General features: G+C 40.9%; 1 protein-coding gene across 2 annotated transcripts in view; it reads left to right on the top strand.

Annotated features, from left to right (window-relative positions):
• Window positions 1–15,058, top strand: part of vps8 (VPS8 subunit of CORVET complex) — a 45,575-nt gene that overhangs the window by 15,852 nt on the left and 14,665 nt on the right. For both annotated transcript variants that reach the window (XM_087133969.1, XM_022256368.2), the window contains exons 17-29: window positions 711–757; window positions 870–959; window positions 8,511–8,557; window positions 8,839–9,061; window positions 9,900–10,041; window positions 10,303–10,345; window positions 10,801–10,873; window positions 11,323–11,477; window positions 11,838–11,919; window positions 12,561–12,653; window positions 13,177–13,316; window positions 13,915–13,999; window positions 14,518–14,616. In XM_087133969.1, the coding sequence (XP_086990095.1) occupies window positions 711–757; window positions 870–959; window positions 8,511–8,557; window positions 8,839–9,061; window positions 9,900–10,041; window positions 10,303–10,345; window positions 10,801–10,873; window positions 11,323–11,477; window positions 11,838–11,919; window positions 12,561–12,653; window positions 13,177–13,316; window positions 13,915–13,999; window positions 14,518–14,616 (1,319 nt within the window). The remainder of the gene's footprint in view (window positions 1–710; window positions 758–869; window positions 960–8,510; window positions 8,558–8,838; window positions 9,062–9,899; window positions 10,042–10,302; window positions 10,346–10,800; window positions 10,874–11,322; window positions 11,478–11,837; window positions 11,920–12,560; window positions 12,654–13,176; window positions 13,317–13,914; window positions 14,000–14,517; window positions 14,617–15,058) is intronic.

Here is a 15,058-nt window from a genome sequence, read left to right as displayed (position 1 = left end):
GTGAGTAAATCACTTGAGAATTGGTAGAAAAGAACATAGGAAGAACTACAGTACTTCATGACAGAAAGAACTCACCCAGTGGACAGTTTCTTTGTTGTTGACAGTGTGTGCCGAGCTGTAGTCCATGGTTATAGCATGGTTGCTCTCTGGCAATCTAAATGCACTTATAGATAAGAGGCAAAGTGACGTTCTCATTTGGGAGACATGCACTATAGTGCACCTTTGTATCAGTTACTTTTATGTAGGTTTTTTTTGCTTGCTATTTTAAAAGGGTACTTTGGTGCATTTTTTGGTGATTGTGGTGATAAATATTTCTGTATTCATTAACAAAAGTGAAATTGTCATTGCTGGAAGAAAACCACAATATTAAATAAGCCTTTTGTGAGCTAAATTTGAATAAAATCTGGTACACCGAGCTATCAGATCGCTCATAAACATAATTTTAATTTCCCCAGACAAAAGACACTGTTGCTATACCTTGTGATTTTGGGCAACGTTTTGCATAGCGACCACCATCTCTGGAATGGACTGGTCCCTTTGTGCCCTTCTGTGAAGCACGTGTAGGAAAAATTCATCACTTGGACCATTTTAATGTATGAAAGCGTCCTTGGCTGGATTGTCAATTTTCATTGAACTGGAAATTCATAACCCATTTGTCTGTTTATTAAAACCTGTATTATGTATTATTACTTTCTGTCTTGCTGAATTAGGTCTCTATGGAAACATTGACACTAGACGTCAGACAGTAGCGCAGAAGGTAAGACCCATTGTCAAGTGGCTCATTGCAAAACAAAAATGTTAATATAGCAGTACATTTGTGTTTTATGATTGGATACAAAGCTTGCTTTTACATCCTGAATTTTTGGCAGATCTTGGATTTGCTGTTCACCTTTGTTGATGTCTCCATGAAGCAAGGCCCCCTGAGGGGGGCAATTCACTTGTTGGAAGAGCATTTTCAGGTAGAAGATTTGTTTTGTTACAAGGTTTTTTTAATCCAACCGGTCTTTATTGTGCTCATTTATCGTAAAAAAAACTCCCCTCATTTTTTATTCAAATGCAGAGATGCCAACTTGTACGATTTAGGCATAATTTTAATATCGTCTTGAATGTCATGATCATGCTAACGTCGGCCGGGGTGGAAAACGATCAAGGATTTGGTTCTTGGATTTTTGGTGAGCGGCTGGACTTGTTCTGCACAATGGCAACAAATGAGAAGTTCAGGGACGCATACACCAAAAATAATTGGCCTTTATTGCTAAATCTCATTGTGGAAGAAGCTTACATGTTAGGCAATACATGTAACTGTGACATGATAAATATTGCCCACGCTGGATCTTACTGCACTGAGAAGCACATTAACATGGAAAAAATACATAAGTCAGGCCAAGAAAGAAATTACTCTGCTTCCGATTACATGCCTCTCAAAATGTGGTTGGTAGGTTGGGATTTTGGTTTTTTGGGTCAATATTTTGTGCTGATTGAAAGGGGAAGAAAGCTACCCAAAATTGCCACAAAAGTGATAAAAACTTGCCTTAAATAAAGCAGAAATGTAATACAGTAGACAATTCTTAGAATTAAGGATGATTCACACCACTGTGTACGGCGCTAGTCAGGTAAATGTAAGTGTTTTGATGTGAAAAGAAGTTGAGAGGTGTTTGTGTAGCGAGATAAGACAACAGTATTTTTAATTTTCATTTTTAAAAATTGTTTTTCTAATTTACTGATACAAATTTTGGGGTTGTGCCGAAAAATTAGGGTCAGTCGGGCAACGGGAAGTAGAGCTATTTTTTTGCCTTAACTATCATGACTTTTCCAATAAATTTCAAGTCATAGGTTTTAAATGTATTCCTGTTGAAATGCATAGCAGGTAATTTGGTATCATAGGATTACACTTTTTCACTTTGAAAAGTTGGCTTCTCTGCGTACATGTAGCTACGGATACATTGCTAGTTTTCAGGCTATTGCACACATGTTTGTAATGATGTCGTCTAAGTGGGCTTCATGTAAGTCAGACGTGTTGTACATGTATTATGAAGATAGGTATGTCCAACAATGAACCTCAAAGGAAGGTTGTACAGGTGGTGAATTACATGCCATTGAATCAAATTGCTGACAGCAGTACGGGCTGCATAGCATGCATTGTACCTTCATCTCACACACTGAGCGTTGTTGATGGTCACCCAAGTTTGTGTTAAAGAACAGTTCGTACTTGGAATGGGCACGTGCAAAATGGAGGTGAGTTTGATGTCAGAAAACTATATAGCGAAATTTGTTTGAGGTGGAATCTGTCAGTTGCGATCCAGTGATGGGCATTTGTTTGTGGTGCCATCAGCAAGATTGAGGGTTTTGGTGACAGGAGTTTCTCAATCGCAGCCCCCCTTTGGGGAACGCTTGCCAGTTAGACTAAGTACACAACCTGACAATGCCTTTTCCGAGTCTCATCTAAAAACACCTGTTTATAGAAGCTTTTCAGTAGATTCAGAGCATAGTGAGTAGTGTTCTTTACCAGACACCTGTGCTTCATAAGTTTTTATTGTTGTCAAATTCTTGCTCTGTGATTGAATGTACTCCTTGGAAATTAGAGAGTTTGTTGGTATTAGTCTTTAGAATAATTGTCCTAACAATTACGTGGATGAAACGATTGGCCACTTTCAGTACATTGATGAATTTGGAGCAAGATGTGTAGTGGGGAATACCGGTAGTTTTGATGATGTAATTGTTTGAGTTGGCAGCTACATCATGGTACACATGCAAATGAGCTGCACCTGTTGAATGTGTTAACCACTTCGGACCGGGGCATTTTTCAACGTTGAGGATGCTGGGCCGGCATGACTATCATTTTTTCTGTTTTCAAAATCCTTCAACAATTCATCATTCCATTTAACAGTCGTTTATAGCCGAACGGAGTAATCTTCAGGCACTACTCTAAGTTGACAGGTGACCTTCATTGACACCCGAATATTTCAGCCAGGCCTGCAGCCTTGTAAACAGAGCCCAGATTGTGCGGTGTCACACAGCTGTCTTTTGTTCACGAACCTGGCTCAGTGCACTGCTGACCTCTTTTCAATAGGGGCCAGATTAGCATGCAGCGGTGCTGTGTGGCTCATCGCTGCGGTGGTGGAGAGCTTTTGTCCCCGGTGGTAATCCGCTTGCTCTAAATACCCCAAACCCTGGTATACGGTTTCAAAATAATGCTGGATTATCACCACTTTTGAGAGTGAAAAATTCCGGTCATGCCCAGCAGCCTGGTCTTTTGTTCGGAGTACGGTCTTTTGTTACAGGGCCCTGTTTCCTTTGTCCGAGTTCGGAAACCCCGGCCACACATATAAACCATACGGCTCCGATCCCGGAGTCCCCGGCTGGTAGTGGTTAATGGCAGTAACCTGCATGCATCTACCAAGCATTGTTGACGGTGGACTTCAGAGTGAAGAGTTGGTATACGCAGTGTACATGTACCAATGACACTTGTGCTGAGTGTCCTGGTCAAGAACTACAGTAGTAGCCTCATGTTGTCAGCTGTGATGGTGCAGCGTTGCATGCATGACAGCTTCATCTCGCACATTGAGTGTCGTTGGCGGTCACCCCAATCCGGCCCAGAGCCATTTGGTGATAGACTGGCAAAGTCAGCGTCCGCTGCCATCACACCTTCCAGGCCAGTCATTTGGCTGGTCATCCTCCCAGTTGCGACAGCCAGTGTTAGCCACGCCATCTTCACCATAAACCCACACAACCTCTTTTTTGCTGTCGGTGCAGTCGATCCCAACAAGTCAATTGTGGTGGAGGCTGCTGCGTGCAGGTGACTCATGAACTTGTTCTCTTCGTTGGAGCTGGGGACCGCCATGCGAGTGCCCAAGCTGCGACACAGCGAGTGAACATCTCTCCACATCATCTCAGTCTTGGTCAGCATGTAGCAAGTTCGGTTCCACTCCACCCATTCCTCAGGGCAGCAGTTAATTGTGTTAACCTGCCCTATTGTCAGAGTCAAAGGCTGTCATGATAAAGACCACTTGGTACATGTTTGTATCCCTTTTTCCAAAAACTGATCTTAAAAAGTTCTTAGTGCCACCAGGAAGTATGTTTCTCAGTCTACTCATACATGTGAACCTGGACTCCAGTCTGTTGGTCTCACCGAGAAAAAGAACCTTCATATGCATGACAGCTGAAGACTGCTGCTGTGATCCAGTGAAAAGCAGTATCAGTTACTTGTCTTTATGGCTGGTAACCCTTATTTTTAATCGGGAACATTTTTTCTCATACAGAGGACATTTCAGGAGAATGGGTGCACTGATGCCTGATAAATTTACTTGCAGCCAGCACCAAGAAATTTGACGAGGAAAGCAAGCTTCCTTTTGTGGGCTTTGATAGATAATGGTGCCATTATTCAGCAGCCACTCCGATTGTCATAATACCAAATGTCTATTATGTTTGGCACCGGTACCTCTATTTTAACGAGTGGCAGGATAATTGTCATGAACTGTCAGCTTCTGATTGTCTGATTGCAACAAATGCAGTTTTCCCATTAAACTTAATCCTAAGCAGTCATTGATGTGTAACTATAAGGAAAAATGGACTATTTGTGTCTAGTCATCTGTGCCATGTTGTGGTTGGTATAAAGAGGAGAAAGAAAGTCTGTTTGGTCAAGCAATTTTATGATTTATTTGAAATAAGCAGAAAGGTCACAAGCTGTACATTCCATTTGACGTGGATAATCTGCGCAGACTCTGGTTTCAAATGTGTTGTATTCACTTGATTTGTTTTCTTCAGCAGTTTTTTGTCCCCATCACGGGCAGATTACTGTGAATAATGTTAACCCATGTTAAGTGAATGAGAAATGATTTGCATCAACCAGTGAAGAACAAATTAGCCAGGGGTATTAGCTCAAAGAGAGACCGTTGCTCGGCAACAAAGCTTGGCAACATATGCACAGAGCTCATTTCCAAACTCCTCTCTTTCTAAGAGTGTCCAGTTTTTTGTGTGCACCTTCATTGGCCATTTCCGTTCGTGGTTTTGAATAAAATTTTTGACAACAAAACACATTTCCGTCCTTGTTTTTAATCCAAGCCCTTGCACAATGCTGTCACACACATTCTTCCACAAAAACTGTTACTAAAAATGAAAATCACTGAGACTGCAGGTCAGATTTCTGTCTCGGAGGTAATTTTCTCAAAGTAAAGTAATTTTCTTGATGTATTCGGGTTTTGTAATGTTGTATATTCAAAATATCTTTACATTTCAAGAATGTCCCATGTACTTGCAGTGTCCAAATTATGCATCCATGGTTCACGTGTTGAGGTTAGTGAAAAAGAATAAGCAACTTACATTTAAAATTTTCATTCCACACACAAAAGGTGAATTGGCCCATTTTCACAAAAGGTTTTCAAAAGAGTGCTGGAAATTTTTGTGCATGAAAGTATCACCAGAAATGAAAACGTAACTACCTTCTCTCCTACTGTACCGTAACATCTACATCACTTTATACAAATCTACGGATCTAATGACCAACTTCTGATCATTCAACGCATTTATCATGTTAAAAATGTTTTCCTTTTGAAATCTGGTCCTTCTTAATATCAAAGTTCAAGTTTGTTCAAAGCTTTTGTGTACAAGAAATTATACTTAAGAAGTACTGCGCCATCAGGTCAGTAAGGCAACATCAGACTTTTTGTCATACTGAGTTTAAAAGGGAAAGCATCTGAGTGTTGAATGGTCCAAAAAGTAATGTACATACACATAGTTTGCCAATATGAGCTCTCGGGTTGAAATGGTTGCTCACTTTTCCTGTGTTTTGATGAGGGTGAAGCTGCAAAAGTCATATGGATGTGTTGATCTTGGTTCCTAGATCCTTCAACGTTTACTGTGAATAGTCTTTCAGCTGCAGTAATTGAGTTGGCTGTGGCATGAACCCAGAAGATGTGAGAACCTTGAAAAGTCAGATGGCAAAGCAAAGCTGTTGTGAGGAACACTGCTTGGTACACACTGCCTTGGTGCGCACCATTCGCTGCAAAAATTGATACAACTAAGTTCTTGGTGCCGCCCATGTTACTTACTCTCCATGTACATGTATGGATTGCTGATCTACGTCCATAGCATGTTTGACAAGGAATTGCTTAGGGGTACAAGTGCTGAAATGTGGTGGTGGAGATCTAGTAGCATTTGTTGTCAGCAGTGATGGTGCAGCATTGCATGCGTGGCAGCTTCATCTCACACATCGAGTGGAATTGGCGGTCACCCCAATCTCCCCAGAAGCCACCGCTTCCGAGACTCGCAAAGTCAGCTCCGCTTTCGTCACCACTACCTGGCCAGTTATTTGGCTGGTCATCATACCAGTTGCGGTACTCCATCCCAGTCAAGCCGTCCTCACCGCAAACCCACACACCCTCTTCATCCCTGTCGGTGCAGTCGATCCACAACGAGTCATTTGAATTGGAGGCTGCCAGGTGACTCATGAACTTGTTCTCTTCATTGGAGCTGGGGACGGCCATGCGAGCACCCAAGCTGTGACACAGCGAGTGAACATCTGTCCACATCATCTCAGTCTTGGTCAGCATGTAGCAAGACCGGTTCCATTCCACCCATCCCTCAGGGCAGCAATTGACACTGTTAATCTGCCCCCACGTCAAAACAAGCAAAGCTGTTGTGAGGAACACTGCTTGATAAACACTGCCTCGGTACGCACCATTCGCTGCAAAAATCGATCCGACTAAGTTCTTGATACCGCCCATGTTACTCATTCTCCATGTAGATGTATGTACATGCACTGCCAAAATCATTCAAAACCGATCCTATTCGATGTGCTGTCTGGGTACAATTTCACAGTCCTTGTGAGGAAAATTCCCTATGCAGCAAACTACCTGTTGTATGCCAAGGGTATAGCTGTTGATCAGTCACCAAAAGCAGTATAAATCACATTCTATACTGGCTGGTTACCCACAATTTCAGGACTATTCTTGGAAGAAGCAGCCGACAGTGAGTGCAATAATGAAGTCTACCATTGTATTGGAGCAATTTTCCAAAAGCAATCACCACCACATCAGCAAAAATTGGCTTTATTGCTTGGGGCTGATGTACATGTATTGTCTGGTCTAAATAGCCATTTTTTTCAAGTTGAAAGAACATTTATTCAGACAGGTAACCACTAATAACAGGAGCATCACTGGTGCCTAATGATGTACGTGTAATTGCTGCAGTATCCAGGGTGATTACACATAGTGTCTCAAATGGACATTGAATGTATTGTTTGGATCTTGATGCAATCAATATTGGCTGGGCAGGAGCTCCTTTGAAGGCATACATTCATAGGATGATCACAAGTACCAGTTGCCTGTCAGACGTAACACGCGTGATAGCCATCCGGTTTAATGGAAATTTCACAAAACATTGGGCAAAGGCTTGACTGTTTTCATAGTGGCCCATTGTGTTGAAAGCACTGGTATTCCAAATTGTGTTCAACTATAAGAATGGTAGAGAGGGTATCAATTCACTTTTTTTTCCAGTAAATGGCAGAATGACTGGGCCACCTATCTGGTTTCCACCTTCATAATTATTAGGAATCAGAATAAATCACTTGTAGGTTCAGTGTCAGTTACAAGTGGATCAGTAGTAAAGGGTATTGCAGCATACCTTGTTTATTTCTATGGAGTGAATTTTTATGTGTGGCCTTTGACAGAAGTGGCAGGTTTCTTTTGCTGTCCAGTGTATATGTAGGCCCCTAATATAAAAATAGAAATAGGCAAAGGGGTAGGGTTAACCCTCATTTCCTCTTTGGATCCACACCTTAGCAATGCACATTAATACCCATAATTGAATTTTGGTCATTTTCAGTCACATTTTATTGGAAAAACTTTGCTTGTTATGGTTTAAGAGAATGACCAGCAAAAAAGGTAAAAATGCCAATAAAACTAAACCAAAGTGATTGCTGAGGACATATTGCTTGAGAAAGTGCGCTACGAACCTGTCTCCACAAATGAAAAGAAATCCACCACTTTTTATGTACCATATCAACAAGACGAGCCATCAAAGGTTACAAATTTTGTTGTGGATTTGCAGCATTATGGGAAGAACTTGTAGCCTTACTAAAAGCTCTCTTCAAAGTACACTGATTTTAATTTTAATAGTTTTAGTTTATGAGTGAATGCTTTAAAGTGGCCCACTTTCCACTTGAACAGAAACTTCTTGGTCCTGTTGACTTGTGGAGTTGCTGCATACAAGTCAAAATAACCACCTTACCAGGGAAAAACACCAACACATGGCCAGCTGCCTGGTTCCTGTCTCCAGTTTGGTTTAAGTAAATGTTGAAAAATGTCCACTACCTAAGTCATGTTAGCAGGTTCCTTTTTCAACTGATAAGAGTTTCCACAGTTTGGCATAGTAGTTGTCTTAACGGTAACAAAGAACATTTCTAAGTGAAACAATTTCACTTGATATCGTTTGGTTCACAGCCGGTTGTCTTTACTTATTAGAAAAGAGTTTCAGTGAACCCTGAAATTTTATTTATTCATATTTTTTTGCAGAGGGTTGTGCCTGTTTGTGTGGACTATTGTCAGATCCTGGGTAGAAAGTAAGTCACTCATAAATTCAGTTGAGTAACAATTATGTGATCACAGACAATCACAGACACCAGACAGTCCAAAAGTTAATCAACCTTCCGTGCTATGCTCAAAACACGTCACATCACAACAAGCCCTTTGACAAGTTGAATGCAAGCACTACCTGTGTCCAGAAAAGCGTGGACAATTTTAAATGTTTAATTGCACGTAACGCATGTGTCTGTTCGCTGGAGTTGAAGCACGATGGGAGTTCACCCATCGTGCTTCAATTCCATCACCTTTTCCCCCCAAGGGACATCTTGTTCGGTCCAATCTACGACAAGTTCCAGCAGGACAGCATAGCCAAGGGCGTCTTCCTGGAGTGCCTGGAGCCATACATACTGAACGACTCGCTCACCTCTATCACGCCGGTCGTCATGAAGGACTTTGTAGACCACTACAAGACACGGATGATGATACACAACGTGGAGGCCTGCATTGTGCACATGGATATAGCCAGCTTAGACATACATCAGGTAGGATATTTTTTAAGGAAATAAAATCAAAAAAGGAAAATTGAAGTCAAATTTATATCGATGGAAATCAAAAACCAAACTAGAAACATGTAAGGACAAGTTTACATGAAGTGTGCAGTGAAGCCCAACAGAAGGTAGTAAGGAAAACTTATTTGGCCAGTTTTTGTAAATATGAAAAAATGGCTATACGACATCCTTGTTAACATAAATATGCATTATTATTACATTTATTCACTAAGAATAAATCATCATATTGAGCTGTTATTGGTAGAAGTATTTTTGATATTGTTCTTGAATTAATTGAGCCGGGTCCCTGCCAGTCAATATTGTGGAAAATTATAGTTGTTAACCACAGAGAAATGTGTGGCTGTAACAGCCATTACATGTTAGCGTGTTATTTGACAAGGTGGTACCGAGCCCATGCATTACCACAGTGTTGAAATACCTATGAACTTTAGACAAACTCAGCTGGAATTTGGATGCTCAACTGGAAAAAATTGATTCACTTACAGTTGTGACTTTCGCAGTTATCTGTATACATAAATATTCATATGACCACTTATAAATTTAAAACATGAGCACATGGCATCCATGTTGACAAAAATAAGCAGAAGTTTGGTACACAGTTCCCATTATCTAACATCCCATTTATAACTGTGATGTCATTGTGACTTGAGGCAGGCCTACTCACACAATGTGGCATTGGAACCTTTTGTACTGGAGGTAGCGCAGAGTGGCATGATTAGTCTATGGATGCCAATAATGACTGCTTCAGGAGCTTTCATAATGCCGTCATGATTGTTTTTTTTTTTTTGTTGTATTTTGGGGGGTTATGTAGGTGGTGTCCCTGTGTTGGGCACATGGTCTGTACGATGCCATTATCTATGTGTACAACAAAGGCATGAACGACTACATCACCCCGCTGGAAGATTTACTGCAGGTTCTGGGCCAGGCTGTGCGGTCGGGAAAGCAACTCACAGGTGAGTTGCCATGGTGACAAGAGTAGAGTCGATGCAGTGATCTCTCCAGACACCTGACGCATCAACAGTCACCAGGCTATATGTCGTGTTAGTTTCTGTTCTGCAAAACATACCAACCCTCACCTTGCACGGATATTAGGGATAAATTTTGTCCCAAAACATTTTAAAGCCATGGTTAACGTTCAGTTCATGTTTTGCAGTCCAATCTCTGATAACATGCTTCAGAATTGTCTCTTGTCTGCCCCTCCATCTTTTTCACAGATCAGCAGATTAAGCTGGGTAACAAACTATTGGTGTATATCAGGTAAATATCTTGATTCTACAAACATCCACTGAGTCCGCTAGACGGTATTGGTTCCCTCTCCCCCAAAATTGAAATCCTTATTTTGCTTTGGTGTCTGGAACTGTGTAACATAATTTCAAGCTATTGCAAACATAATGTACAGGTATTGATATATGGATATTCCAATGCTGATTTATTTTGTGATGTAAGTTCCGTTTTAAAGCAGATTTACGCTTAATATGAGTAGTGAGTTCGTAAGAGGTCATAGCAGTCTATACATAGTGTTCTATCTCATTTGGTGATGTTTTGTATGAAATGGTCTCTGCAAAAAACATCTTGTCAATAGAACGATTGGAAGATATCAAAGGATCAGTTGTGATTTCCGACCTCCTTTGCTACGTTCGATGTTTAAGTGGAATTAGTAGTAGGGAAAACAAGAAATAGTGAATAATAATCATTTCTGTTATCAATTTCAGTTGTTGTCTCGCTGGCCGTGCCTATCCCTTAGGGGACATCCCATCTCATCTTGCCAAATCTGTCAAGGAAGGGGTGAGAATTTCCGTATATTGTAGCATTTTTTTAAACAAAACAAAGCAAACATGAAAGTGTCCTTGAGCATTGTCATAACTTAAATGTTTGTTAATTTACAAAAGCGAATCAAAGAGTTGGCAAAATTGTCACCTAGAAGATTAAGGCATAATCAGATTCCGTTTTCATGAAAGTGCTTGGCAGGCACAGTCAATGTACAGAGTATTATTTCTAAATAGCAAAAACAGGTTACCAATCAAAACGTAATGTGACTTATACACTGTTGGTCACTGTTCCCAGCCAATTACTGCCTAGTGATGAACAAGCTGTTCTCTAAGCAGCTGAACGAAACAGGACCTTTCGTAGAGGCTAACATTTTTTATGCTTGTCTGTAATGTTGAACAGTGACGCTTCCTTTGCAGCCTGCTTTAGTACTGAATCGTGCAATGAACACTCATTCTTTTTTTTAGGTTTGGAAGTGCCTGACGGCCCTACACACCAAGCAAGCCAACGAGGAGGAACACGCCTTCCCGTACCTCCGCACCTTGCTTCATTTTGACACCCGGGAGTTCCTCAACGTCCTTGCCCTGGCATTTGAAGAGCCAGAGTTTGCATCTCAAGCAAGGTCAGTATTATATCCGTGCATTGGAACTGGGCACCCGACCATTCATGCCTGGAACCAAATGAGCCGACCAACATCTATGGAATGGACTGGTTTCTTTGTGCATAGCAACAGTGAATTTAGTATGGAGAATTCAAATGGTTATGTTCACAGGAATTTAAAGAACTCAGTGTACCAGATTTTATTCAAATTTAAATTGCAAAAAGCTTATTATGGACCTGGGTACTCATAACCAACATTGGAAAATTAATTACCTCTCAGACGATGAAAAGGAAAGGTTTGGAAGTTGTTCGTCAAGAAATTTTAAAATAAAAACGGCAACTGTATGTATAATGCATTATGAATGATCTCTGTCATTAACAGTTCCTATGCTGCTGGCTTGCAATCCAAGCAACGTATCGTAGACATCTTACTGCAAGTCATGGTGGAAAGCATAGAATTCTCAGTAAGAAATTCCTCTCTTATTGACCCAACGATACTTGGATATAGCTTACCTGTACTTACTTTACATTCATACACTGCTTTTCATGTGTGCAGTGGCTAGTAAAAAAGCAGGTGACAGATTATTGTCCTGAGGTGATTTTGACTACAGCCTTAGTTTGTCAGGAATCCATACCTCACATTACTGTTGGGATCATAACTCGCTAAGGTTGAAGCGCACTAGTTCCACTCATACATGACCTTGCATTTCGTCATTACGGAATCCTGTTGGCTATTAAGCCTTTTATTAGCATGTTCATGTGGCTACATCTGATATACTTGGCTGTGGCTAGAAGTAAATGCATGGGCTTATGGGAAATGCAGTGAGCCACTAGCTTGTGAGGTATGTGTGTTCTCTCCAGCCACAGTCAAGCTTTTGTAATACAGCCCAAGGAACCTTGTCATTGAAGGTTTAGCTGGTTGGACGATGTTTCAGTGTGCATTTCCATAGGATATTCTTGCACTTCTGATTTGATGTCAGTTGCTGCGACTGCATCGTGACAGGAAAGTGGTTGATTGTGCAGATTATGTGGAAGGAGCCCCTCATTAATAATAATCCCGGCTAGATAAGAAACAGTCAAAGTGTACCTTTTTTTCTGATCACAGCCTGCTCAGGTCGGATGCCTCTTCACATTCCTAGCCAGGCAGATGGCCAAGAACGATAACAACATCATCGTCAATCGACTTCTCTTTGAACAGGTGTGAAGGCAGGAACAAGAATTGTTACAATTAATCAGACGTCATCGCTCTGCTGTGAGCCGGAAGTGGCAAAATGCAGCGGCAAAGAAAAAAACGTTGAAATGAATAATTTGGTTCTTTTCCTATTAATAAAGCATCAACCATACAGTGGAACGATCACTTACACCTCTGGGAAATCAAACGCCTTACTTTGTCTTGTATGTGCTCTGCTTGTCATAAATTGTAGTCATTGTAAAGGTTTGTTGACAGTGTGATGCCATGTTACCTGGTTGAATATTACCCAAACCTATATTTTTAATGAGCATGTTCCAGCCTTGACTCTATGCAAAGGCTGTTGCGTGGATTGCATCTTGTAGGACCAGTGGTGAAATTTTGAAATCTTTACAAATTCAGTAATTGTACAGAAGATAAGCCGCTATATGTTTACGATGCTTCATCCAATGATAACATTTGTAGATCATGAATATGTATGAGGTATTGTATCAGACATTATGAAGAGTGTGTCTGATTCGGTCAATTGAAGGTGCTAGAGTTTCTGTCCAATCCGGACGATGAAACCAGACATGAGGAGAGGGAGCAGGCCTTGCTGCAGCTGGTCAATGCAGGGGGAATGGAGCAAGTGGACCAGCAGAAACTTCTCAGGCTGGCCGAGGGAGCTAAATTGTAAGCAACAGATCCCGTTAACCCTAACAGTCCTCAGTCCACCAACAGGTGGAGGATTGAGGAGTCTTATGGTTAAGACAACTGTATGATAGAGTCCCCGGGTTAAGTGCACACTTATATTATTTCCCTGTTGAGCCAAACTGCCTGAGTCAGCGATCACGGGAATTATGAACTGGGATAATTTGACTTTACCTGAATTTCATCACTTTCATCATTAAGGGTAATGCAACAATCTATGTAAAGTACCAGCAAAAACTCATTTGGAATGGTTTCTTGATGTAAATCAGAACTTTTTTCTTGATGTATTTTTTTCTTTATATAACGGGTTTTGCCCTTACCCAAGGTATATATACTAGTGCAGACGTCTTAAGTAAGCAGGAGGTCGTGGGTTCGAGTCCCACCCGAGTAAGCTTATGACTTTTTTCGCAAGCTCTCGGACAAGCACTGAGCATACAGTGTTCATTAATATATACCTTGGGTAAGGGCAAAACCCGTTATATAGATTAACATCTCCTCAACGCAAAAATACATCTTGGTAGTATTTTTTTCTTCTTGGCATTAATTTAAAGGGTATTTGGTTTTATTTTGGTTACTGCAGCTACCGTGTCACTGAGCTCTTGTACGAAAAAAGACGACAGTTTGACAGAATTCTACTGTGCTACCTCAGAGACCCATCAAGGAAGGTGAGAATTTAGGAAGTTAGTTCATGCATTTTATAGCCACACAGTGTGTAAGATTAAGTTTTAACAGGATTGCCCCGCTGTCATTTGCTAATTTATGTTGATATTTGATGAGTACACCCTGACTTCGTTTTTGAGAGAAAGTGTCTATGGACAATTTGGAAAGATTTATCCAACAGTGGGGCACGACAGCCTATATAATGTTTATTTTTTGGATGCCATTGGCTCCTAATCATTTTGTATCATTTACATTGTTTTGATAATGGAGAATTTTCTCAATTGCGGAGGTACATTACACATTCTCAGGGCCATACTTTTTTCCCTGGGAGTGTTGAACTTGCCTTGACAATTTCCAGCCTAATAGCATAAAGGTGTGCAAACCTTATTTTTTTTCCACATTAACATTTAGTAGTGTGTGCGTACGTAGTTCTATTTGGTGATACCCCCCCAAAACAAATGTGAAACAGACTTTCGGGGGATGACTGTTTCCACTTCGTCTTTGTTCTTGTGAATGTCTACAGTTGGCAGTCTTCAGCTACATCAACAATGTCATGATAGAGAGCTGTTACACCGAACCAGAGAAAGAGGCAGTACAGAACCAGGCTCTGGAAAACCTACAGGTAAGAGCAGCACCAGTGTGCACCATTGGAGTATGACATTATTGGTTGAAGTATTTAGTGAGTTTTGTTTACCCTTGAGTCTGTAATTCATCAAAGATGGTTTTTATTATTTTTCTTAAGCAGAATATTTACGTTCAGTCGGACAGGATGCCAGTTTGTTGCAAGTTACCCTTTTAACCCTAACCCCCTGAGGGTTGCTGGCTCTAACCTTCTCCATTTACACAAAGGTAAACACCCATATGGGACTTTGTGCACAGAGGCTGTTGGACTTTGTTTTTCTGAGGTATGCCAAACCCAATGCAAAAGCCAGCTGTTATGGGCCTACCAGACCCTTCCCTGCAGAATTAAACACTTTACTACTGTTTAATTCTGTGTGGTTGGGGAAGGTTAGGGTTAATGTACTGGTAACCGTTGATGTTCTTGGGTATAGAAATGCAGAGTT

Source organism: Acanthaster planci, linkage group LG03 (genome assembly GCF_054643075.1).
Source record: "Acanthaster planci isolate LZ-2023a linkage group LG03, COTS_SCS, whole genome shotgun sequence".
NCBI lineage: Eukaryota > Metazoa > Echinodermata > Asteroidea > Valvatida > Acanthasteridae > Acanthaster > Acanthaster planci.
Note: the sequence above shows the minus strand (reverse complement) of the source record. Positions and strands in the feature narration are given on the sequence as shown.